Source organism: Notothenia coriiceps, unplaced genomic scaffold (genome assembly GCF_000735185.1).
Source record: "Notothenia coriiceps isolate Sejong01 unplaced genomic scaffold, NC01 NC01_scaffold00010591, whole genome shotgun sequence".
In the NCBI taxonomy this organism is placed as follows: Eukaryota; Metazoa; Chordata; class Actinopteri; order Perciformes; family Nototheniidae; genus Notothenia; species Notothenia coriiceps.
In genome coordinates this window covers 52,692-80,312 of record NW_011343292.1, presented here as the reverse complement: position 1 = coordinate 80,312, position 27,621 = coordinate 52,692, and the positions used below count along the sequence as shown (strand labels likewise).

General features: G+C 40.6%; 2 protein-coding genes across 2 annotated transcripts in view; one reads left to right on the top strand and one right to left on the bottom strand.

Moving 5' to 3' along the window:
• LOC104946052 (WD repeat-containing protein 7-like) overlaps positions 1-27,621 on the top strand; it is a 35,518-nt gene that overhangs the window by 1,925 nt on the left and 5,972 nt on the right. The window lies entirely within an intron of this gene.
• Positions 5,852-10,801, bottom strand: LOC104946051 (GPI-anchor transamidase). The gene is made up of 4 exons (XM_010771794.1): positions 10,662-10,801; positions 9,408-9,518; positions 6,435-6,607; positions 5,852-5,935 (listed from the first exon to the last, which is right to left on the bottom strand). The coding sequence occupies exons 1-4, from the start codon at positions 10,731-10,733 to the stop codon at positions 5,884-5,886; spliced, it is 408 nt and encodes a 135-aa protein (XP_010770096.1). The 5' UTR covers positions 10,734-10,801; the 3' UTR covers positions 5,852-5,883.

Here is a 27,621-nt window from a genome sequence, read left to right as displayed (position 1 = left end):
TTGAATAACTTTACTTGAATAACGTGTATAATTTGGACCTTGATTTGTTTCGAATTTAATAACGGATATTTTTGTTTTGTGAATTTATTAGTCAACGTAAAGTAAAATAATACCGAGATAGACGTCGAAAAGTCAGTTAAAGAATACTAACGTAAAGAGGTGTCTGGTTGTTGTCGAAGTTGTTTTATAAAGAGTTTCTCTTTTGGTTTGTACGGGACAACAGAGTTCTTCTTTCACCGTCTTCCTTTGTAGGTAACTTTGAGTCACACGACGAGACACGACGATCGGGTCTATGAATCCGTGAGTAGAACCCATGTTCAAGTAGTTACAAAACCCGAGCCGCGAGGACTCGACTCCTTTGAAGTCCTAACTCACTTCCACACGCACCGTTATATGGGCGCCTTCTTACTAGATATATCATTATTTTTAATAGACGCCACGTTAATTTAGGTGGTCCCGGACTAAACCGAGCACTAAATGGACGTGTTTTTGGATCTACGTGGAAAATTTCCCTTAAACTTTGAATTTGCGACCGGCGACCTCATTATTTTTTTGTCCTGCGACATTCACCCTCCCGGGCCAGTGTAGCTAATCTTAGTCGATTCACCGTAACCGTTGTAGTAGAGGTTTTGAAGAGAGAAATGTACCTTTGCACCAGACTTAACTACTCTCATAAAACACGAGTGACTTTTTCGCACTTGTCGCCACTGTGTAAAAGGTAACGTATAAAGGTATCGGCTTCCGAACGCGAGTGTCCCCCGAGCCAGCCCCAGCAGAGCTTGGGCAAAGGAAGACAGAGACAAGGCAGTAGGTTTTCGAGGAGGACGGGGCGACGTGTGCTGTACCCCCTTTCTCTGACTCTCTTTACCCAAACTTTACTTTGCCTACTTCTGCCGTTGTTTCCTCTACTGTAATCGGATTTCAGTCTTATTCAACTCGTTGTGATTGAGTCACCCCCTCTTCATTTCTTCGTCTTGGCCAATCGAAGCTGTTGTCGCTCGCCACCAAGACCCCCTAAAACGGGTGAACATCGTCGACGGACTGGACTTGACAAGAAACTAACCTTGTTTTTTCGGTGAGACAGTTGGAGGTGACTGACACTGGAAATTTCGACTCTCAACGAAAGACTAGTACTTGACACTAAACGTCTTTTTTTTTCTTTTCTTGGTCTACTTACCCCGTGTATATATAAGTCTGAAATAAGCATTGAACCAGTCCGGCCCTCGACTAGTACCCATTTTTTTTATTTTGGCCCACTGTGTTTTGTGTGTGAGTTTGACACCCCTGATGTAAATGGTCTGCAATGGTTACAATCCCAATGCTCCATCCAGGGGGAGTTTCTCTCCTTTGCCTGAAACGCCTCCATTGGACTCTTGTTTACTTCTGTAACATAGTGACATCGCTGTAACACTTGTGCTTCTATTGGATAGCGCTCCAACACATTGTACGTGATAGGCTAAGGGACGGGACATCTATAAGCAATTGACCAATCACAACAGAGCCGGCCAGCTAACCAATCAGAGCAGACTGGGCTCTGGTTTCAGACAGAGGGTGTTTCTCAATGTCGAGTAAAGCTGCTCCAGAACCACTATTTCAAGGATACTACGTCATCGAGTCCCCCCGAAGGACTGTTCCAATGTCCAGGATGATTGGAATTCTACCGAGGCCGGCGTGCTTCGTTGCGGGAAATTTCGAGGCTGCACATGCGTAGACTCCGCGGTCTTAAAATCCCCACAATGCTTTGCGCACGGACCAATTTCCAAAAATCTTTGCCGGAAATCGCGCTCCATTTAAGGCGGGGCCTCGCATATGACGCACACCTGCACACCTGTTCCACCATTCTTCGTTTTCCGAGGCTAGGAAGGACTCTTGCCTCGCTTCTGAAGCAACTGACTCGGAGGTACATGTGCTACCAAGGAAGCGTCCTCGACATTGAGAAACACCCAGAGGGGGAAAAGCGGTGGCAGTATGAGTAAAATAAAGAGCTTTTTGAACTCTAAAGGATGTAAACATGTTACAGTAGAGACACAAAATACAAATATCAACCTAAAACTTTGCATAATATCTCGTCTTTAATTCAGACCACTTTCCACTCTATTTTCTAAGTGAATAAAGTTATTTTTGGAGAACATTTTCCAATGCACTTAGCTGATTCTGATAGATGTGACCGTCCCTCCCCACCTACAGTTCCAGTGTTACTGCAGCTGCCATCTTAAGGTCAGACACATTTCCTTTTAACATCTTTTCTACTAATGAAAAGTACTTTTTGGAGAGCCTCTCCAGCGCTGCAGTCTCACAAATGACATTAAATACACTTTATTACTCAAAAGGGGGAAATTAATTTGGCTTTAAATATGATCATCTTTGGAGCTTTGTGACCCCACAAGATGACATGTTTTGGTCAATAAGCACCTACGGCTGGACGTGAGTCATTACACTGTTAAGCTCATGTATAATGAAAATAATCGAGGGGTCCATTAAAATGTCCTCTGCATCAAGAGCAATTCACTTAATGGAAGAGCTTGTTCTGAGGCAGAAGCGGCCGTTTAGAAAATGGGTGGGAGGGAGAAGAGAGGAAAAGGGAGGGATGAGTGAGCAACAGAAAAGAAAAATACTTACACACTTGGACACTCATGTACCCATCTTCTCTAAATATCCTGCTGCACCTGTCGGAGAACCTGCACTATATTTAATAACAGCTTTTTACAGAGGACATCTGTGATATTTTCTCCCTGGGAACACACACAGCTCACTCCATTCCATGTTCAGGTCTTTCGGAAACGCTATTATGTAATTTAACCTGTGGTGCCGGACACAGAGGTCTCATAATGATCCATTTCCGTGATTGCTTTTTTGACACGATCCAGATGTGTTGCAAAAAACAGTTGAACCAAGTCCAGTCTGGATTTAGAAACACATTTATGTAAAAGAGGTTTTTATTTTAGGGAGGTTGGATGATGTCTGTAAATAGAGCTGCAACAAATCATTATTTATGCTATTGTTAATCTGTTATTTTGCCTAATTAACCGATAAGAACGTGCAAATAAATGTTGATTTAAACCCTGAGGAGATACATTTGAATGTGCCTGTAACAAGATATCCAGTTATATATAATAAAGAGAAGCAGCAAGTCTCTGTTTGAGAAGCTGGATTCTGTTTTAATGGTTCATTGATTTCGACTTGATCCAATCAATACTCCATTAATAGTCCCAGTACCAATTTTCTACTGTAAATCTGGTCTTTCCCATCATTTAAGCGTCTAGAGAGAGACACTTGTTTTTCTGTGTTTCTGTGCATCCAGCTGGATTTTCTGTAACCAAGAAAAAATAAGGGGGAAAACATATATGTTACATGCAAGACCCTGCAAGAATACTAAAGAGCTACTGTATTTCTATTTTGTACGTGATGGTGCCGTGAATAACATGCCTTTGTTTAGCCTTCTGTTATTTTGTGTGGAAAGCTGCACATGTTTACACTGGCAATACAGTCACCTTGAAACTATCCCATTTCTATTACAATACATGACACAATTTGATAAGCACCCTGGTGATTCAAATCATGTTTTTATTCTCTGTACAACATCCTTGTATACCTAACCTCCTTTAACAATTTGCCAGAGAATATTCCATCCCCCAACTCACAATGCAATATTAATCTCACCAACATGTTACAGGAGACCTATTGTGCTTTTTTTAAGCATGCCTGAATCCATTGGACTCCTTGTATAACATAAAGACATCACTATGTAACACTCACACCTCTATTGGCCAGCACGCCAACACATTGTAGGTTAAGGGGCGGGACATCTTTAATGGCACTTTTCCACTGCAGGACCTCGCACGCTTAGTACAGTATAGTTAGGCCTTGGTAGGCTAGGCTCACTTTATGCTGCGTTTCCATTGCAGTTTAGTAGCTGGAGCAGTAACTATAGCAACGCGGTGTAGATGTCATCTTCAATGCGAACCACAAAACCAAAACATCAGCCGTGAGCAGTTAGCGCTCAGAGCTCACAGCTCCTCATATCTGTTCAGAAACTAGACAAAAGTTAAACAAGTACAAACCACAGACTGTCTGTGTCATGGCGAATACAGTTGCTGGTTTATTTATGTCTGTATAGGCCCTTGTTGTGAGTGTGGACGGTCGGAGGATATATAACATTAGCGATCCGATCTCCATTCTGAAAACACGCATTTCAAAAGGTTTTTCGCCTGCCGTCTGTCTGCAGACTTGTATCAGTATGTTTTTACTTCGGCACCATTTTGTAACGTGTATTACAATTAAATCATGGTAAAATGTTTTCATTTTGTTGTAGTTGTAGCCCCCCCTTGCCAGTGATTCTCTCTGACCATTCAGCAGTCGATAGTGTTTACATCACTAGTTTAGCATATTCAGCCCGGTTGTTGGCTCGGTAAGAACCTTGATTTTGGAGGGCCAGAATAAAGGTGAAAAAGTAGCCCTGAGCCGGAACTACCTCTAGTGGAAAAGTAAAAAAAAACGGGCCGGGTTTGGCACGGCACGCTTAAACCGTGCAGCAGTGGAAAAGCGCCATAAGCGGTTGACCAATCACAACAGAGCCAACCAGCAAACCAATCAGAGCAGACTGATTTGGATGGTGAAAAGAGGAGCTGCAGCACAGGCAGTAAAGCATCAAAACATATCACAGTACAGGCATGACAATTTGCATACAAGTGTCCCCTTTAACAAAAAACTTAAATATGACAGCCAAAATGACAGAAAGTGCTGTAAGCCTCTTCAACATCTTTAAACTTTTTACGAGAGTGTTTTCTATCATTCCTAAAAGTAGAAAGACGCTGCTAGTGCTTTGCTGCATCAGTAAACTGAGCTCCGTTAAACATCAAATGAATGGGGATTGCTGGATCTTACATCAGAATGGTAGATGCAACGTCTCTCTAGGACTGAATGAGGGCAACAGGCAGCTCGATACACCGCTGCTGTGCTTCTTTGTTGTATGAGATCAGCAGACCTAGAGTCAGGCTCTAATCAATAATAAACTAATAGGGGAAGTTGTGTGCAATGACTAACTAGCCTCGAGCCAAAACAGCAGATGACTAAAATCAGTTTAGCAATTACCTCTTAATTACTAATTAGCAGCCAACCACATGAGGTCCTTTCACTATAACACCTCCCAGTGGTTCAATTAAATCCCATCTTAATGGAATTAATAGAATAGTGAGTGTAATAAAGTTTTAATTTCCATCACATCTGTTTGTAGAGCACTACAATCTATTCCTTACCTTCAGCCTAATGAGCCAAAATAAGGAGGAGTGATTGTATTTTGGTGCATTAGCTGAGCGTTTCCAAAAACTCCAGGGGATTAGTGTGTGTGGGAGCTAATATGAGAAAGTTAACCATATTTCATGACACAGAGGATGTTTAAGAGTTTGACAGCTCTCTACAGACATCTAGTGGCTGAATATATTTCTCACATCATGTCTCGACTTGATGCAATGAGAGAATGAACTGAATTCAAATTTGGATGCATTTGGTTAAATTCATCCCAGGGTGGCGCCACATTCAACCAATCAGAAGCACCGCTGCTCACTCAGTGCCACTGATGAAGAGTTACTGATTTATAGACTACACAGGCTGTTCAATTATGATCCTCACTTTGTTGCGAAAGTGCAGGAACTGATTATAAGTACCATCTGATTGAGCTGTATTAACCTCAAGCAGCCATGTCATTGGTCAACCGTAGCAGGTCTTAAATCACCTACAGGGTAGTCATAGCAACTCACGTCATTAGTAGAGAAGTCAATATAGCTAATAAGAGATCGAAGAGAAATCAAAGGTCTAGCAGGTTGAGAAACAAAAGCAAAACGAATGTTGTCCGCAGCACTTTAATTAAAACAAAGAGAACTCAATTCACGTTTTTATACATGCAGGTTGTCCCCAATCCACCTTGAACATCACTTCCCTTTAGACGTATGGGGAACAAAAGGGTTCATACGGATTAGTTTCTATTATATATTCTATTGCTGAATATGTTTTATCTTTCAAATATTATTTGTTTAGTCTTGTTAGTTGATTTGGGTCGACTTACACAACGTAAATACACTTTTAAAAAAGACAAAATAAATAATGATTTCATTATCTTTGAACCACTTATAAAACAGCAAACTTATACCACCGATAATGGAACAACTATATAAACAGAACATTATCAGGCAGTGAGAAATCAAGTTGAGTGCTTGTCAAAGAGAGGGGTTATAATAAAAAGGAAATAGGTTTAGGTATAGACTTATTGATCAAGCCTGGTTGGGAGTGGCAGATTGCTTCAGATGGCGTCCAATAAGAAGGTTGAAATACCTTAAGTTAAAGTTTTAAAGACCCAGCAAATAAAGTCATTTTCATTATGTATTTTTCTATCTCCCTAGCCATACATATTCTAATCATTGCCAAATAACTCTGCTTACCTCAGCTCCACCTGCTGGATGGGGTCGGTCAAGTTGATTGTTTCCATGGTGATCTCAATTTTGCGCACGCTGCCAAAGAAATCAGTGATGAGGACACTTCCTGGGTCCCTCAGGAAGAGGTCAGTACGGTGGCCCGGAGTGGACACACACTGACTCTTGGGACACACTTTGAACTGGGGAGAAAACACAAGCAGTGTGTTAGAAATATTAAACTTCACAAACAGCAAAAGAGGCAAGGCTCCATTCACATCACAATCTGCCATTTACAAATAAAAACCCTATCAAAACTAAAATAGTACAGTTTTAAATCTGATAAGCATTTATTTGCAAAATGGATTTCATCTCAATTTGTTGCCATGAACTTTAAAGTCAAATCCAAATTTGTATTAATATTAAACGACAAATGTTAATGTTTTACTTTCTATCTCCTTTTAAGTATGACTATTGATATCTTTAAAAGCTCCTGAAACTTTCATTTTTAGTGTCAGTGTTGAATGGGGAGACAGAGGAGATGACGAAAACGAACCCTTTCCAAACTGTATAAATAAATGCTACTAGATAAATATCTGCAGTACAGTAGACATCTGCTCATGCTGCTGTCAAGAGCTTTAGCATCAATTCAATTGTGCAGGTCACTTTTTCCAGGAGACAGTGGGTCAGATGGCGTTAAAGAGTTTCACTTTCTATACTACAGACAGGAGCCAGCTGCGTCAAACATGGCTACAGCGTCAGTGGGAGCTGTTCAAATGTGTGAAAGTGCACTGAGAAGATTAGAAGCAAGCAGCATGACATTTGTTTATGCCATCATCAATCAGAAATCTTTCAGTGATTGGTGGAATGAGCTCCTTATTGACATCAGGACAGCAGAAATCTTCCGGCGCAGACTGAAAACTCATCTCTTTCGACTCCACTTCGAGCGATAGAATTACTAACAAAGCACTTATATACTAACAAAGGACTGGCTTATCTAAAGCCAGTTGAGTAGCACTTGAAATGTGTTGGCTCTATGAAACCTGATGTACTTATGATTCTGTTTTCTTCAAGTTTGTATTTTCCTGGTCGAACGCACTTATTGTAAGTCTCTTTGAATGAAAGCGTCAGCTAAATGCAATGTAATGTAATGGTGTGTCACCACTTGTGGGTTAATCCTCTCAAGTGTTCATCAGTGTTTTGTCTGACTGGTTTCTTCGTTTGAAATGAAATGAAAAAGAAAATCATTAAACCGAGGTTAGCATTTTCTCTATCAGACAAACGAGAATTGGAAAACACACAATTGGAGGAGGATTTTGTTGAGAAGGCGGAGGCAATTTCTGATTCATCAAAGGGCAAGCCGCTGCAGACTGGATTAAAGACAACAACAGAGGGCTCGTCCGGGAAATCCATGATATCGATCCTTAAATCCACAACATAGCTGGAGAACAAAGAGTGCATCTCCAGAAAAAGGAAGATTGGAGAGAATAATAAGCGTTAGTCAGAGAGCATTGATTTAGCTGGCGCTGAGTGCAGGGAGAGGATTTCAGGGGAGTTGACTGTAACTCCTGGTGAGGAGGCAGTGGATCTCTGCAGGACTGTGGAAGATAAAAAGGGAGGCCATGGCCTGAAGCAGCGTGTTCTCCCATCACCTCCGTCATGTGTGAAAGGCCAAAAACACTAAACACAGTATCAGACATTCTCCTTCAAGTGCTGTGTGACTTTCATCTCCTTTAGGACCACAAACAGCAGACAGAGGAGGAAGAGGAGGGAAGCTGGCTCAATGTTTTCACATGAACTGCATTTACCTGCCACAGTCACACAAAGTGGATCCTGCATGAATATCTGTTAAATCTGCCACAATTATTTTCTAAATATTAACTTATTTCAGTTAACCAATACATCCTTAACAACAAAAGGAACACTCCATTTTCTCAGGACTTAAATTGAGGTCTTCAAAATCGCTTATGAGGTTTGAAATCCAATTATAATCTAATTAGTGCCGAGTAGGTACTTGCAGTGCTATACAACATAAAGGAATTACATACACACAATAGAGAAGCAGAATCCAGAGAATGTTTGGCATTTGTCTTTATAAAGCTGAGTGATACAATTCAGTATTGTCTGGTGCGGTGAATTATTTTCAATTAACTTAGGCCCCGTCCACACGGACACGAAACGGGTTGTATCGAAACCGTGGAAACGGAGCCCTCAAACGGCAACGGGTCCCAAGGTGGGTAGATCTGCGGACGAAACGCTCTGGGGGGCCTAACGGCTCCGTGTGTACGTCCTATACGATCATTTCCTGATAACGATGAAGCCATAGCCCCGCCTCTCCCCACCTCTGCTGCTCACTGCTGTAGCATGGTCAGTAGCAGAAAATCTACAGCTCCTCTACGTACCACAACCATCAGCAACAAGTGGACATGGAGAACTACATGAACTATGTGTTGCTAAATCCACCGCGGAGAATAAACAGAAGGGCAACCAGGCAACCATGCTCGGAGGGTCTTCTTCGCTGCTTTTGGTGTATTTTGTGGCGGAAGTACAGCGCCACTTACAGGCCCGGCATATGTACCACAGCGTCTCCAGCGGGTCGAGCGGTCTCGTGTGGACAGACACGTTTCTTGAGCCGATACCGTGTGGACGGAAGACTTTTTTGATATCGAATTTGGTTCGTTTTCGTGTCCGTGTAGATGCAGCCTTAGTTTACCAATTCGACTCATTGTTTAATCAGTGTGTCGACACCTGGAGCAAATGCTGATCTCTTCATAAGTGTGCATGGTTCACAAGTGGTGAATTGCTTAGTCGATTAGTAAATATCACATGTTATATGAGGTAAAAATGTGTACATAAACTTGATAAAATTGAATACTTTTGGTTTTCGACTGTAAGTTTACAAAACACTTGAAAATATTGAATGAATAGAAAATGCGAAATCAACCCAAATGTCTGCTCTACGGTACGTTTGTTCTCTCTGACATTAGTTAAAGTCACACTCACCAGGTCGTTCATATTGGATTTGCTTGCAGGGTGGATGTCTTCCAGGAACTCCAGCAGGTAGAAGGTGTAGCGGTCCATCAGATGGACTCCGATGGCCAAATCTGGCTGATGCTGTGGGAGGACAAAAAGAAAAAACATTTGTATATTCATTGTCCAACAACACTTTAGGTGATGGGATGGGTTTTTTACTTTTGGCTCAGAAATCTTTCTTTGCCCAAGACTGGGAACAAGATTATATTTCCTTTGGATGATCAAATAAATCCCAGTCATGTCTCATCCACCACAAATAACTCTTTACCCTCAGGATACATCAGGACTAAAACATGCCACTTTGTTTTAATGTGCGAAAAGTGTTATGGTTTGACGTCGTGTGTAATTATGTACTTTCGAAGTCTGATAAGCGAAGTTTGGCATTGTGAATGAATACGCTGCATGATCACTGCAGATCAAATATAAGTACTCCTCACAACTGCACTTCATTTTAATGTATGGTATGAATGAAATAACTCGCTAGTGCTGGCAGTCGGCCATATTGACTGACTTCCAACACCTTCAACTACACTGTGGTATTGCAGATATGGGTGTAAAAGATTTGCTGTTCAGAATGAAATAACCGTCATTCATTCATTGTCAATCATTTTTTTTAATGCACTTTCACATTTAATTAAACGTAATTTGCTTCACTTCCATGGTGTGCTACATTCCTGATTATGTACAGATCTTATCATTACATTTTTTTTTTTAGCTGACGTATCAAAATAAGAAGTTTGTTATTCACCTGAAATCAGTGCATTTTTATTTTGCCTTTCTTATCTACGCTGTAAATTACTCTTCTAAACTGAACTGCATACAAAACATTCACAAAGGTTTTCCAAAACCACGCTTTTTGGTTAGATAATCATGTAATTGTAAGAAAGCCAACATTGTAATGGTTGGTAATATGTGTTTGATTGCGCAGCAGAGGGCAGCACACACAGACATCTCAACTCGTACTTAACAGGTCGTACAAAAATTATTCAGAAGGATTCATTTTTGTTTATAAAGTATTTTTGGAAAGATATGACTAATTGTGCCTTTAGCAAAGCAATTCTTTACACTTGAGATTGTATTAAGGGGAGAGTGTGTATGAACACGTTGCTCTGTCCTAGTCTTGAGTTGCAATGTGTTATGAAACCACACGGCTTATTAGAAAACCTGACAAACTGATGGATGATTTTTAATTTAATGTTAATTGTGTGAGGGCAGGTAACTCACCGACAGAGAGTCCTCTCCGACCTGACTGCTGGCCAGAGCCATGAGGTTTGGGGAGTAAAACCGCTCGTACATGGAGGCGCCCTGACAGGTGTCAATGATGAAGAGCAGCTCGTTATACCTGGAGACACACACACACACACAGAGGATCATTCTCAAGCAGGACTGATGAGAAAGAACACAGATGGCATATCTCTCATCCATTTGCGCCAATGAAAAAAAACCTGGCACTACACAAACCTCCAAACCAGTTTACATAATGCAGTTGCCATGGTAACCAAGAAAAACCAACACACACACACCATTTATACATCACTTCAGGGGACATTACATTGACTTACATGCATTTCCTGGAGACTTATCCTAACCTTAACCATCACATGCCTAACCCTAAAATTAATGACCTCCATTATGTCCACACACACACACACACACACACACACACACACACACACACACACACACACACACACACACACACACACACAGGTCAGACAGCTGGCTAAAGTCAGAGACCAATTAAAACTGTGCTGCCGACAACCCAAAGGTCAGCCCTATAGCCAGTGTGTGTGTGCGCGCGCGTGTGTGTGTGTGTGTGTGTGTGTGACTCAAGCAGTTATGAACAATCTTAAATGTCAAAATGGTAGACAAAAACAATCTGCAGTGGTTCTTTTTTTGAGCTGTACTTTCAAGAGAAGTCAGTCAAGTGACGTCATTGGGCCGAAAAAATTGTTTTTTTACCGTTAACTTACATCGGGAAATAGACGTCTGTAAATCAGTGTAAACACTTTTAAAGAGATCTATTCACTACCAAGGCTGAGCACTTGAATAGCCCTTTATAAAAAAATCTTAGGGTCTTAAAAGCTGTAAAATGCACTGATGCCAAATTCAAAATAATTTTCCGTCTCCCTTTATTTGACGTGACAATGCACAAACGGAGCAGATCTGAGTGTGGCTTAAGAAAAAACCCAAATGTATACATCCCTGATTCTTCCTGGGCCCATTTTCCACCCTTTCACAAAGTTTTACCAAAATGGAGCAGTAGCTTCTTCCCAATCTTGCTTTAAAACATACAAAACAAACATTTGAAACCATTTGTTTTGAGGAGCAGGCAGTGTGTGTTGAGGCCAGCCAGGATCAGAGGTTCACATGTCAGCCTCAGATGATGTGATCTGCCCTGACCGAGTAGACCCCACCCACCTGGGCCTCCCGGCACAGAAAACAAACGCTCTGAATTATTTAGTGTCTGAACAGCCTTTAGTTCAGCTGCTTGTACCGTTTGACTTTTATAGTTTGACTTGGAATCCATTTAGCTCAGCTTTCTGTCTCCTTTTCCCCTTCTGCCAGATAACCTTTGTGTTGCTTCTTCCCTCTGTGTGCTGTATTTATTGTCGGTGTCTCTCAGGTTTTTCCTGCCATAAAGGCTCATAATCACCGCTCCTTTCTGGAAAAGGTCAACAGCTCCAATCTCTCTTTTCAGAAATACCTCGCTGTTGTTCTCCTTCCTGCCTTTCTCACCTCTGTGTCATTTCGCCATCATATCAACTGAAATTATGGGTCAAAACCACCCACTTTACCCCAGTGTGTGATAGTGTGTACCCCCCGCTGTGTGTAATGACACATAATGACCATGAAATGTCAGACTAGACTATCTACCCAAACATCACAGCCAGCCTCCTGCAGCCCTCGCTCTGTGTGCTCACAGCTGATGTTTGTTGTTGTTGCTCACATATTATAGACCCTCCAGAAAAACGCGATTCTGCGATCGCAGAATTGACCGCATAATCAGCAAAATGGCGCAGATTTTTAAAAGGCCGCATATTTATTAAAAGGCCGCATAATCCCCGCATTTTTCCACACAAAGTTGAGAAAAAAAAAGTTAACTCGTCTTGACCTCATCAGTGTGGAGCTCACACGATAGAGAAAACACCAAGAGGAAAAAATCTAATCCATCTCATTTACCGACGAACATTTCTACTAAAGACCGGGCAAAAAGTGGGGGGGAACTATTCTGCACCCCGTGCAACTGTGTGTTGGAGCATAAGAGAAAATCGACGGGGACGACCCACTTTGATTCATTCAAACATTCGAAAATGCTTTCTGCTGCTGCGGACAAGAAAGCCAAACAACGTTCACCGAGAAATCAACCTCCAAAACACTTTCGAGGGCTACAAGAAACGAAGAGAGTAGCCTACAAGATTAAAGCTGGTCAGATAACGAACGAGTAAATGAAAACAGAATGAGGCGGAGAAGTGTGTGTGTGTGTGNCTGTGCTGCTAGTTTACTCACACATACAGAGCCGTGGCAGCACATCACCCCCAACCTCATCCACCTCCACTGGCTGCCGGTCAAGTCCCGCATAACCTACAAAGGTAGGTTATGCGGGACTTGACCGGCAGCCAGTGGAGGTGGATGAGGTTGGGGGTGATGTGCTGCCACGGCTCTGTATGTGTGAGTAAACTAGCAGCACAGTTTTGAGTGCATTTGAGTCGGTAATGCTTTTTAATTTGAAGGCATCTTCAGGCTCTGGGTGATTTGGTATTTATTAGAGACAGGTGGAGGAGTTATCGGCACCGGAAAGTCATATGTTTATTTATGAGGGAAAGGGATGACCATTGTTAAAGTCTGCCCTTATTCTTTGTCGGCTTCATCATTTAAACATAAGGAAAATAAATACCCAAATGAAATAGTTTCCTGGACAGTAGATTTGATTCTGTGTAGGATGTTCTACCTGGGGCCTCGGCTGCAGTTTGATTTGAAGTCCAAGAGAAATCTCCTCTTGGCACATCTGTCACTATTTATTTTATTCCACTATCATTACGAGTGCATTTAATTATTTCTTGTTGTTTTATCGCCCTGTCACCTAGCAACCGCCTCAACCACACCTCCACTCAGACTTAAGTGTCTCTCCTTTTGCTTGTCATCATAAGCTTCCTAAATCATTCCTAAACTACGACGCTCTGCTAGACATTTTCAGCTTTCACACAGTTTGTGAATGTGGCGTTCGCTGAGAGTCAAACGGTTCCAGTTGGATTGATTTTAAACAGTTATCTGAAACGGAGCCGCTCTGTGTGAAGCAGATTAAAACTGACCTCTGATTAACTCTCAGAACAGACACTTCTCTGATCCCAGAGCTGAAGTCAGCAGGTTTTTATCACCAAAAAATCCCCAGAAACTCTTGAGGGATGTTCCGGATTGAAAGCAAATATATAAGAGACATCCATGGGTGTTTCTCAATGTCGAGGAAGGATGCTCCAGAGCCACTATTTCAAGCATACTACGTCATCGAGTCCCGAGGACTGTTCCAATGTCCAGCATACTTCAAGTTCTACCCAGGCCGGCGTACTACGTAGCGAGACATTTCGAGGCTGCACATGTGTATCCTCCGCGGTCTTAAAATCCCCACAATGCTTTGCGCACGGACCAATTTCCAAATCTTTGGCGGAAATCGCACTCCATTTAAGGCGGGGCCTCTCATATGACGCACACCTGGTAGCCTGTTCCACCATTCTTCGTTTTCCGAGGCTAGGAAGGATTCTTGCCTCGCTTCTGAAGCAAGTGACTCGGAGGGACATGTGCTACCAAGCAAGCGTCCTCGACATTGAGAAACACCCCATGATCAGCCTTTCAGTGAAAAAGTATCTGATTGTACAAAGTCTGACGATTCATTAGAAGCTGCTGGAGAATGAGTGGTTCCATTCAAAAGTAGACAGAAACGCAATCTAAGGAATTTTGTATTTGATAAAAGGGACTCCTAGAACAAATAAGGATCCACTGTTAAATCTTATCTCGACTGCGACTCCCAAATAAAGCTCAAAAACAAAGTAGAGAAAAGGTTTGTTTTATAGAGTTGTGAACATATTAAAAACGAACAACCTGAATAAGAAGGTGAATGTTAGTATTTTACATCTCCCAAAAACACATTGAAGATTTGGTCCTTTTTTTAAATACTAAAATTATGAATCAATGGGAGTTCTACATTTCTTTGTTTTTAATTTCCTATTTTTATTGTTTTTTGATACTGAACTTGCAGTAAGTATGGTGAAGATGTGCAAATACATCAAATTGGATTATTCCATATTTAAAGATTTGTACATTTTTGGCATCTAAAATCAAATAATTCCCCACTTTTCTCTTTCACTTTTTAACAGCCTTTCCTGAATAATCACAAGTGCTGTTTCCCTTCAAAATCACATTTCTGTCTTTTTTATAATTATCAATAATGATTTTTTGATACTGTAATTGTAGTAAAGATGTACAACATACATCATATTTTTTATTGCGTATTTAAAGAGTTCAGCGTTATTACGGTCATTAAAAACCTGGAAAAGTCATGGAAATTCAAAATGCTAATTCAAGGCCCTGGAAAATATTTTTCCCAAAGTCATGGAAATGTAACTAAAGTTGCATCAAATATAATTTATATTTGATCTAATCTCCTTAATAGTAATACTATAATGATAATAAATACTGTATCGTATAGTAATGAAACGTAAAATGTCATTTAACTGACGAGGTGTTTTGCTGGAGAGAGATTTGAGTTGCTTTAGCGTGTAGAAGCTAGTAAGCCAACTATTGGATTTGTTTTAGATAGGAACAACATGTTTCAGATGCAGACCTTATTTTCCTGTTCCATGTTAAAATAAACCATTTTCAGTGGTACCCTGAGAGAGTTATGTTTTTGGTCATGGAAAATGAGGTAAAGGTCATGGAAAATCGTTGGTGAAAAAGTGTATGAACCCTGAGAGAAACTATTTAAATCCTCCCTTTTGTCTGTCACTTTTAAAAACTGTAATTTTGCTGTTTCCCTTCAAGATAACATTTCTTCCGCTTTTTTTATATCTGGTTATAAGGACATTTCCCTTAGATGTGTGTTGTTTCCACTAGATGGAGCCATAGCCTCAGCTGTCTGACTGTATTCCATCTATTACTGTGCATTAGGGCTGTCCCGAATACAATTTTTCGGGCTCCGGATATTCGGTAGTGATCAGCAGCGAATATTCGAATATTTGGTGCTGAGAGATTTGTATTTAATTTTTTTTTTTTTGTGGGAAAAAGGTTTCATAACACNCCAACAACAGCTTCAACAAAACTATTTCCCTCAAAGAGAAAACCAAACATGCCCTGTTGTCTCAAGAAACAAAGTGCAGAAGGAAACATCCATTGAAACTCAGTGTGCTGCTCTGTGATGCTAGCCCAGATACTTGGCATCTCATCTTGGGTACAAGTTCATCAATGTTTGGGCTCAGGCTCTGAGCTGAGGAAACCTTCAGGATTGAGTGAAGGTGTGCGTGCAATATACCGGCGGGCCAGATCTAATAGTAATTAGAAATTATCCTGCGGGCTGAAATTAAATCCACCAAGGGCCTGATTTGGCCACATGTGATTTACATGCACAAAAACCTAGATGGCACCTTTTAAAGGAAATTTGACCTAACGATGGCCGCTGGAGTAATACAGGAGCTGTAAGTGGGGAGGGCCGGTCACATCGATTAGAATCAGCTAAGTGCATTGGAACATCATCTCCAAAAACATCTCTCTTTACATGGAAAGTGGTCTGAATTGAATGAGAGTATTTCTTGTGCTCACTGAAAAAGCGTGAAACAGCGGTGACACATTTCAGTGACATATTTCCAGTAGCAGAGAGAGCTTGCAGCTCACAGGGGGCTCGGCGGGGGGTCGTCTCCGACCAGTTTCCTTCTGTCTCTGTTCCTGTCTATCAAAGCTCCTCCTGCCCCGCTGCACAGACATGGGGAGAAGAGAGACGTGCAGAGAAATGGTTTGAAATGAAACGGATGAAGACGGAAACAAAGGAGGAATGACATTAGCCATAAAGTCAGAAATAATTTGAGCAACACTAACTCAGTGGGGGAGAAAGTAAAGAAAAAGCAGAACCGGTTGCTTCACACAGCGAGCGGTGGCTCTCTGGGGGATTTTGCCCACTTTGTCAGCAGCTGCCTGACCTGAACTTTCTTTGATTGGACAAAAAAAGGCCACTCTGTCAAACCTCCACTCGACTGTGACCTTTAGCTGAGATTCTGCTTTCTGACTCATGACTGTGATGTTGCAGAAAAACAGAAAAAAAGACAGATGAATGGAGGCACATATATATGTCAAAACTACCTAATTGCAATTGTGTTGTATTGGTGCATCCAGATCATTGAATGGGTTTGACAAGTGTATAAACCTGTAGGTGTAATGTGACTTTGACACTTGCCTTTTATGATCTTTGCAATATGTTTTAAATAACTATATCAGTGCACTTAACATTGAAGCAGTTGGATGTTTCTGTTTCTCATAAATTCAAACAAAGTAAACCCATAAGAGTTTAATTACCAGTGTGCACAATACAACTAATTAACCTGAAATTAGATAAAAGGGACCCTTTAATATCGAAACTTAAAAAGAAAACATGTCAATATAGCTTTAATGGATTCGGCTGGTCTGTGTTTTTTCTTCATTACCGTCAACAAACCCTGTCCGTCCGTCACAAATATCAAGCTGCACAAATGCAGATGAATTGAGCCCAATACAAGTGAGCTTTGTAGTGTAGAGCAAAATGAAACGAGAGTAAATTGTGTTTTTGTTTGAGCTAACTATCCTCAGACATGGATTCTGTTGCTCCACTGAGCCCTTACATCAGTAGGATGCTTAATGTGGGGTTGACACAAAGTAAACGGCTGCACCTGTGTTAGCTGTGATGATGCAACATGTAAGCCAGTGTGGCTCATTAATGCTTTTTTAATAGGCTTTACACCGAGATGGAAGCAGAGCGCTCTGTGGCTGGATAACCAGCGCTGAGGTCGCAGGTGTAATGCATCTTGTCTAATAGTAACTAATGAATATCCAGCAACTGGCACGAAGGGAACTTTTTTTCGTTGTCCTCGAGCAAGACCCTTAACTTACTCCATTTATATAAGTCTCTAAAATATAAGAATGCATGGCTCTAAATACAACTGGTTTTATTCCTAACTCTCAATGCACGGAGGCTTTACGGTCAGGAAGGATTAAATAAGCGCTGAGGAGTCTCTCTTTTTACTTTGAGTAGTTTTGCCTTGTTATCCTGATATGGTCTGTGTGTGCTGGCCTTGGATACGAGGATACGGTACTTCTTTATTTGAAACCATGCCGATAAAAGGCATACAGTTTTGCTGGAGGTCTTTTAGTTAACATAAAAAAGTAATTAAACAAATCTTTCAAAATGTGCACTTTAAATATTCCTTTTATGTCATTGACTTGTAAAAAATAAAGCATAAAACTACAACTCTTATATCAATTAATCAACTTCTTCCACAACCCAATATATTGAGCGAGCGAAAGGTGTCACTAATGGCACTCAACTTTAAGAAATACTTTTTTAAATGTTACACATCAAAGTGTTTGCTAAATGTCTTATAGAGGGTCTAAAACCTTTCGTTCATGCTGCCTGAAATGGTGTTATATAATAATACATTCATATTGGATATTAAATGATCTGTTTCCTGTAGCCTATGCTTACTGCTATAACCGGCTTCTTTTAGAAGTTGTTTTCCATTCTTCATTTAATTTTTAATTTTATTATTTATTTGAATAGGGACAATGCACATTAAATCTTCTTTTCTGTTTTGTGAAATGGTACTGGATGTTTTATGTCCTTTGTGTGTGCTTATTTCATTATTTAAAGAAGTCTTAAGGAAAATAATTACACTATAAAATGGGGAATTATAAGCTTTTTCCAGAGTTCTTTTGGGATGCTGGTTATTTAAGACCTTACTGATCATGCCACACGAAAGGCCTAAAAGCTAAAGCAGAATGTTCCTTTGTAATTCCTTAAACTGGATAAGAACTACCGAGATGATTCACCACTAGAGTACTGCTGGAGATTTGTGAAATCTAATCAATAAGAGATCTGATGTTTGCTGTGTAGCATCAACAACAAACCACCAACACTATTTGATTTAGCGGCTCAACATTGATTTCGTCATTGATGTTGACTCAGAGTTCAAAGCTAACCAGAGTGCACCTTGGGAGACTTGTTCGTTTGGAGCTCAACTAACGCCTCTAACATTCAAAAAGGTTGTGTGGGTTAATTGGTAAAACAGACTTTACATATAGTATCACATACAAAATGATTTCCTGTAGTATTTTTACCATCTGTCTTCTGTAGTGATATACATAGGATGAACTTAATAAGATGATTTGCACTCTCTACACGGAGACTTATCAAGACGAAAACATGGATTTACTGCATGTCATTGACTCAGCTCTTACATGGTGTGTTAATCACACACACCTCCTCTAGACACACACTGCCAACAGAAACGCTCAGGTTCGTTCCTCTTCCCGACAGCTTTTATTCATTTCTGAATAATGGCGTCCCATTTAACAAAAGCTTAATTTTTCCAAAGTGCAATTAACTTCAGGTAAATACTAACAGAGTCCATTTTGTGTGTGTTTTGTCTTGCAGTCCTGTCAATGAAGAGCTTCAGATAGAGAAGTACTCCTATGCAGACCAGCTGCCGGTGTCTGAGATCATCCATCAGGTAAGAGAGAGAGACAAACACACACACTCTTCAGGGTCATTAGGGGTGGGACACTCAAAACAACAAGAAAAGGTCCTCGATGATATGATGATGATGATATTTCTTATTACTTGCAATTTCTATTTTTCATTATAATAGCCAAACACACAAATGCATATTATATTCTCCCCCATTGCTCTTTCCTCACCTCGTGTAACCCCAAGAAGAAGAGGGGTACACAATCATTCATAAATCAGTCAAAGTTCAAAGGCTTTGTTTGTCATATGCACAATAGAAACATTAACCAGTGGCGGAGGAAGTACTCAGATTTTAAGTAAAAGTATCCATACTTAATTGTAAAAGTACTCCGTCACAAGTAAAAGTCCTGCATTCAAAACCTTATCTTAAAGTACAAAAGTATTGCCCTAAAATAAACTTGAAGTTCCACGTGTAAAAGTATTTGTTATGTGTAATGGCACATTTCAGAATCGTATATATATATATATATATATATATGAGGTCGCATTCACACCTGCCTTTTATAGTCTGGTTGAATCGAACCCTGGTGCGTTTAGCCGCTTGGTGCGGTTCGTTTTGATCGGTGTAAACGCAGTCCTCTGAAATTAACTAAACAACCGGACTCTGGTCCGCCTAAAAGAGGTGGTCTCGGACCGCTTGCTAGTGATCTCTGGAGCGGTTCATCGCTGGTGTGAACGCAGTACGCACCAAAACATAGGAAGCGTAGTATTTACGTGTCACAAGAACGCGGATGTCTTCAAAAATCGTTAGCGAAAGAGTGAAGCAGAATGAAGTGTTGGACAGTGTCGTGTAAAGTAAAAACAACAATCAAACCAAAAACTATACATAAAAGTCAGAGCCACCTGTCGTCGGTGAAACGCCCTCCTAACTGCAGAACGTCTCATTACATGTGAATGTGATTACATTGATCTGCTCTTCAGATTAACAACAGCATGAAAATAACCTGCCGATGCTCCATGGCGGAGGCTCCGGTAGAAATGGCCGGGATTTGCGTTTTTACCCCCTTAATGTCTGACCAATGGTTGAACAGCATTTCCGTGCACATGACTTGTGTTTAAAGTTTATAGTCCGTTTGAGTGAATGCAAATCAAACCTTCTGAAAAATGAAACAATGTAACAAACTGTGGTCTGGTGCGCACCAGAGAAGTGGACTATTAGGTGTGAATGCACCCTGATGACTGGATTTACATGCACACAAATCTAGCAACACTACAGGAGAGGTAAACCCCCAAACAGCATGATAGGGCCTCTTTAACATAACAGTAAAATAAGTATAAATGGTGCAATAGACAAAATGACTCAAATGGGTTGCATACTGTGGATTTGTATAAATAGAAATATACAAAGATCCCCATTACAGACGAACCCTTTTAAGAACATAAAAACATCTAGCTGACTATACATCGTTCTTCGATTCGCCCTTATCTGTGCTCTGGTATATAACCTTCCCAACTTTCTTTCTGTTCTTTCACAGTTCTTATGACATTTTTTCAAATTCAGCAACCTTTCCCATTTCCGTTTCCCCGACCCTGAATAGCAGGTATTTCTTGAGAACATTTTGCCACCCTATCATTACTGCTGTCTGGGTCCGTTTCTCTATACATCGAGAAAGTGCAAACCCAAACCTCCAATTACCTCTCAGGAAAAAAAGCTTTGGACACAATTCGAAATGTGGACCTATGACATTTGGAGGTTAGCTGTTCCTCCAGATGTTTTGGATGTTTGGGCACAACCATCACAACACCTTGTCTCTGAATCCTTTAATTACATGTGAGCACATTCATCTTCATCAAATGAAACACGCAAATCTTTCTCCCAAACACTTCTCACAGTTGCCAGCATCGGTGGAAGAAGTATTTAGGTCTTATACCGGAGTAAAAGTACCAATACATGTCAAAATACTCCATTACCAGTAAAGGTCCTGCAATTCAAATCTCACTTATGTAAAAGTACTGAAGTATTATCATAAAAATGTGCTTAAAATATTAAAAGTAAGAGTCAATCCATTTAATCGTTAAAATGGTTGCATTGAGTAGTATTTTACTTTATTTATACAGTCTGTGCATCTGATACACAAATTATTTATGTTTACGACGAAAATTAGATATTAAACTGTTTGTACCTCAAGCGATTATTTTTTCTGGTTTAATATTTGGCGATGCATTTTGTTGAAAGTTCATCAGACGTTTTTAATGCTAAATATTCATCTTTGAATAGTCTCTAAAAGCTGTAAGATAAGAATAGTGAAGTTACCTATGAGATGTAGAAGTATAAAGTAGCATTGAATGGAAATACTTAAGTAAATGATAAGTAACTCAACATTGTTCCTATACACAGCACTTGAGTAACATCAATGGTAGCCAGATATTTACACTATCTCCCCTAAACACAAACATTTAATAATATTGGCATACCTCATGTCATTCAGCAACCTACCTTCAACATGTTCTGATCTCGACATTTTTTTAACACCCATTTTATTTGTGGTGAATCGTCAAATGCCTTTTTTGGGTTCACATATTTCTTTCAAGACACCTGTTGCTGTTTTTGTATATCGTAGCGTGTCCACACATTCGTCCTCAATTTGGACACAGAACAGAAAGTTATCGGCAACAGATGTCTTTGTGTCGTTTCCATGGTGACGGCTCTTAAGTGTGAAATGCAAGTGCCTCCTAGACTCGGTGTGAAGGGGCCACCGTGAAATCCAGCAGACTGGATAGGTAGGACTGTGGCGAGAAATTGTGCATTCAGCTCATTCCCAAATGGATTGTGCCTTTCAGTGGAGCCGACCTTCACAACACCTATTCCTCCTCATTCCACCTTTTGAACGTGTGCTCGGCATTCAAAACACACCGTCTGTGCTTGGCTGTATCCCTCTTGTAAGATCTTCCATTAAGAGCCTTTTAAAGATACTATTTCTATACTTCCCCTTCAACTTGTGCTGCAGAAAAGTAACACAGTCACATTCATCTTTGCCACTGGCAAGAGCAGACATTTATGTGGAGCTTACATTTGGGGTTCAGCTGCCTCTGAAAACCCATATTTAAAAACATTAACACGACCATCCTCACAGTATTATCCAATGCTATATCCTAACAGAGACGGATACATGTTATATCAATTCTGTAGCAGTATTTGATTTCACCTTGACAGCTTCAGTAAGTGACAGTGAAAGCTACACCTTGGCACAATTTATTTCAGAGCTTTTTTAAATGGGTTGCCCGCCCTCCTTATGTACACATGGGCTTTAACCAAATCAAAATATAATCATCAACTTAATGGATAAATCTCATCCCTCATGTATTCACTATCCTCATGATTAGCTTCTGTAATCAATATTTTTATTTTAAAAAGGTGTTTTGGGGTATCTGGAGTGCCTCGAAACCCACCAACTAAAGTGCTTCAACGTTCATACAAATTATTTTAAACTAATTAAAAGGACAATTTTTTTCTTTTTTTTTACTAAAGTGCTCCTGAGCTGTCGTCTAGGCTTCTGTCTGTATTCAAGCTAATTGGGTATACCGTCAGCTAGTTTGAGCACCTTGTCATTTCAACAAAGCTATCTTTTTTATTTTAATATTTCAAAGTCAGCTTTATTGTCAACATTTCTACATGTGTTATACATACAGAAATCTTGAAATACCATTTCTCGCAGTCCCACAGTGTGACACATATATATATAAAACAAGATACAAAAAGGTATAAGACTAAGTAATAGTAGTAATAAGTACTAGTTAATAATACTTTTTTTTTTAAAACACACAATCCACAGAACATGAATTGATATTTACAACTTCCATCCAGTAAGTTTGAGCTATAAGCATTCTGTCTAAAACCCCATGGGATGTCATATTGCAATCTGACATAGAGATAATGACCAATCCAGACTTTTTCAAAGGATGTTTTTACTGAGGATAAATGGAACAATTCAGCTATTGTGTTTCCCACATTAATGCTTAAAAGTCATTTTTCGAAGCTAATGCCAATCGTCAAACCTGGCCTTGTGATTTTTAAAGCCACAGCTGCTTTCTGGTTGGTTTCATAAGAACACAATTACCACTTCTCCAAAAACACATAACATGATGCCGTGGCTGTTTTTAATTAGCATGCAGATACTGAGGCATCTAATTATAAATCTGCAAAACAGAAAACACTCAGTTGGTGAGGATAGATCTGTGGAAATGCTCTTGGTTCTGTTTCAGGGACTACAGTCAAGGAGGAGTTGCTGACATTTGAATTAACTCTGATGTTGTTCTCCTCTCCAATGACTGTTTATACTAAAGGTCAGGTCCAGCTGACCAGCTAAGTTTTAAAACAAATCGTAGAAGAAGTCTCCGGTTCTGCTGCTGTTAGTCTTTAAAAGGAGTCACAGTCATTTGGCCCAGAGAAATGAAGCTGACCACGGGCCGGAGCGCTGTCGGGCGCTTATTGAGTATCGGGATGGGAAGCAGGAGGGGTCTCTGTGCCCGGCAGGAAATTGATCTCCGAGAAGTGCCTGGAAAATACATTCTGGCCTCAGATCGGCTTCCCACTGCTCACATAAGAAACAACCTCGTCAATAATGTTCTCAACACAGAAGCCATCACACTATTAAAGGTCATTAAAGCCATTTACTCTCCGCCGGCTTCATATCTTTTTTGTCTCAATACATTTATTTCTGTCTACCCCCACTCGTTTTTCAAATGCACCCGCACGAACAACGCAGAAACAAACTCATCGACCCGGCGTCAGAGATTTTGATTATCGGCTAGCTCTCCTGCTGGGTGGAGGATGGGAGTCCTGACAGTCTGAGTCACCTCTCCCCCCTTCAACACAATCCATCTGCACTGCTGCAGAATGACCAATGTCCAGAAAGCCTTTTGACGGCTCTCCTCTTTTTGATTAGCTGTCATATTGTGCGCGCCACTCCCCGAGATATATCTTTGTTTTCGTGCCACCGTGGCAGCATCTGTTGTTGCCGCCGATCAGATGCACTCATCTGAATGACCCGATGTGATTGAATCTCATAAGATTTGATGTCTAAAGTATTCCCAAGTGGTGCGATTTCTGCTGTGCCTTCAACAAAAAAACGAATCTTCTCACTGTGTTTATCTTCAAAGAAAACCATTTTTCCATTTCAATTTTTGCCAGTAGACCAGGCGACGGCTTGTAAATAGAAAAGTCATCACAGTGACTGACAGCGGGAATATAAGCCTGTGCTGTATGGCGTCTATACAAACTTCCCTTCATTGTGTGTGTGTGTATAGAGAGTTGATTAATGCCCTGTCAATGTTGTCAGCTCGCTCTTGGTGACAGGGTGAGTCCCCTCTTCCCGCCACCTTCCCTTTTCACCGCACACATCTCATCATGTTGCCAACACCTAATCACAATATGTTCAGCGCTGGAAATAACGAGTAGGAGCTCCTTTTTTCACTCTCTTGTGTATTCTGCTTTTCTTTTTCATGCCTCGCCGCTGTGAGTTCTGGTCTCTGACGTCAAATTGTTATTTGTTCTTTTGCCAGCTTGACGCCACACCATATGGCTTCAGAGAATTGAAAGTGGAAACACTGGATTAATACTTTGCCTCCCTTCCCGCTTTCCCTCACTGAGCCTGCAACACTTTCTAAAAGTGGATGTGGATCACACGCCAAACCCACTCCGACAAGCTTCTCCTGTGAGTGAAAACATTATATCCTCTTGAAAAGCAGAACATGCTTTATGAGAGAATAATACACCCACTGCTTTGTCTGTCCAAGCACTCAAATGTCCGGGTAATACAGTGGAGTGTCCTGGCAGAGAAGAAAGGCTCCTGCTCCCTCATCAACATACATTTGCTGCAGTTTTGACCTTGACTGTTTGGCAGGGCGTCTCAGACCTCCCTCAACGGCCATTAGCATCCTGCATGGCCATGTTAATTAGCTCCAATCAATCAGATAGGTAGCTGTTAATTGATTTTACTTGTGAATTGAATACGCAACACAAAACGTGTGTAATGGAGGCGTGCTGCTTGAAGTCCTTGTCCTTGGCGTTGAGATGTGAATGGTTCCCTCAGTGAAGGTCAGGTTTGTTCTCTCATTTCTGTGCTTAATATTTTTTTTTCTTCAGCCTCCAGTCTTTTCCTTAAGAAGCTGAAATCTTTTGAATGTGTGGTAGTGAGAGAAATCTTACAGAGTAGGCTTGTTTTTTCATTCCGTGGTCGTGGCTATCCACATTTAATATTCAAAGTAGGTTTTGAATATGTTATTGAATTTAGGGCTGTAGCATTTAGTCATTTAAGCAATTAGTTTACCGACAGATGTTGAGCAATTTTAATAACAGATTATACGTTGAAGTCATTTATCAAGCAGAAGCTCCAAACATTGCTGGTTCCAGCTTCACAAATCTGTTTCCTGCTTCTCTGTTATAAATATATAAGTATTTCATGTTAAAATAACCGTGTGTGTTTCTGGCTGCAGTTGAGACAAAAAGGAGAAATCAAAGATGTGACCTTGGACTTAAAAAAGCCTTTCTTTCACATATTACATCAGAGCCAGACCAATACATCGTGTTACAGACATACGGGTAGAACAGTATGTGTAGATCTGTCATTTTTAAGTAATGAGTGTGGTATGTTCGGGGGCAGAACAAAAAGTGACCAAACATCTTGACGAAAATGGCATTACTTAAGTGTATTGGTGAATTGTGTCTGCATATATTGATCACTATTCTGTAAAGAGGACATATTATGCTCAGAATCTCCCTCTGTAGGGAACGTATATCAAACAATACAGGAAAGGGAAAAACCCGCTAAAAAGCCTAATCTTTAATAACCAAATAAATATTTATTTACTAAATAAATACATTGGGCTGGCTACATTGCATTTACTAAACAAATGATCAATTAAGTAGTTGATTGATTTGTACTAGTTGGAAATGTGTAGTTACCACTCTTGTCCGCTGACTTTCTCTCTTTGCTCTTGACATAATGCTCCTCTCTCTGCCGGCGGTGCTGACTGGGCCTCCTGTCACAATTCATCCATCTCCTTTTGCTCTTCCTTACCCGAGAGACGCACGCACGCACGCACGCACGCACACACTCACACTCACACTCACACTCACACACACCTTCCTTGCATTGTCACGGAGGTCAATGGCCGCCTACTCCCAGTCGATTCCTATCACCATCGTCTGCTTTGTCCAAGGTTCAAGGTTCTTTATTAGTCATACAGCCATAGCTACAAGGTAGTTATGTCGATGAAAATCTTAGGTCACAGGCTTCTCCAACAGTGCAGAATCCTGTGACCTAAGATTTTCAAGCATCCTCCAGATGTTTAACCCTCAGCTGCTCTTCCTGTCTTCCCGCCGGACCCTTTGTCCCCAAGGCTGTAGCTAAGAGTGTCTCAACTCACTTTTTATTTTGTAACACAGATCTGATGCATGTAGTGTGGTGAGAGAAGACGGAAAAACCCGCGTTGAAAATGTATTTTAGACCACATTTGTTTCAAATGAGTGTAGCCCGAACTGTCAGGTCAGTATTCATGATATTATGTCAAAGTCTCAGTGGGACAGCTCATTGCTGTCACAGCGCTGCGTCTGTTAGACTGTAAAACATGGAGGACGAACACTCAAGCATGCTGTCAAATTTAATTGGGATTTGGGGAGTTCCAGCTAAACAGACGGGTCAAAATCGACGAGCGTTCAACTTAGTGCGAGGAAAATTAGATGCTTCAAAGCCGACCTACAACCATGGCTACTTTTTACAGTGAATATAACCATGATTTAGACACTAAATAATGTCCTTCATCCTTAAATGTTATTTAAGATCATGCAAATATCAGGGCTTGTAACATGAAGATTGTGTACAGTACTTTTTCTGTTCCACTGCTGCTGCTGAAAAGTGACGCAAAGAGAGACACACTCTGACAGAAGAGCACCGGACCGCCGCTCCAGCTCTTCAAATATTACAGTACCCGTAAGGAGCCGTACACATGCCACAGTGTTTGCGTGGCTGTGTCTTTAGTTGTAAGCACAGTGGCGATCTGTTGTTATTAGCATCTGGTTAGCTAGCTATGCTAACGAATTTAAAGAGCTTTTCTACAACCAGGTGGAAGAGAGCTCTCTCCTGAGAGGCTCAAATAACCTCAGCTCAGTGAGGTTAAGGCACACCTTGATATGATCATTATAGTTATTAATGAGACATTAGAGACTAAATGAAAAACAGGTATAAAATACTATATAACAGTAACAAAAAAGTTGTTAAAAATAAGAGTTTTAAAAGGGGAGTGATTTGTAAAATATCCAAAAAGAAAAATCTGCTTACAGTTCTGTTTCAAATGGGTGTTGAGATGTATCCATAGATCTCCTCATGTTGCTCTCAAAGTGCACCAGATTGATGCTTTTAACTTCAATATTTAAAAAAAAATCTTCCCGGGGGAGCATGCCTCCCGGACCCCCCTAGAGGAGGT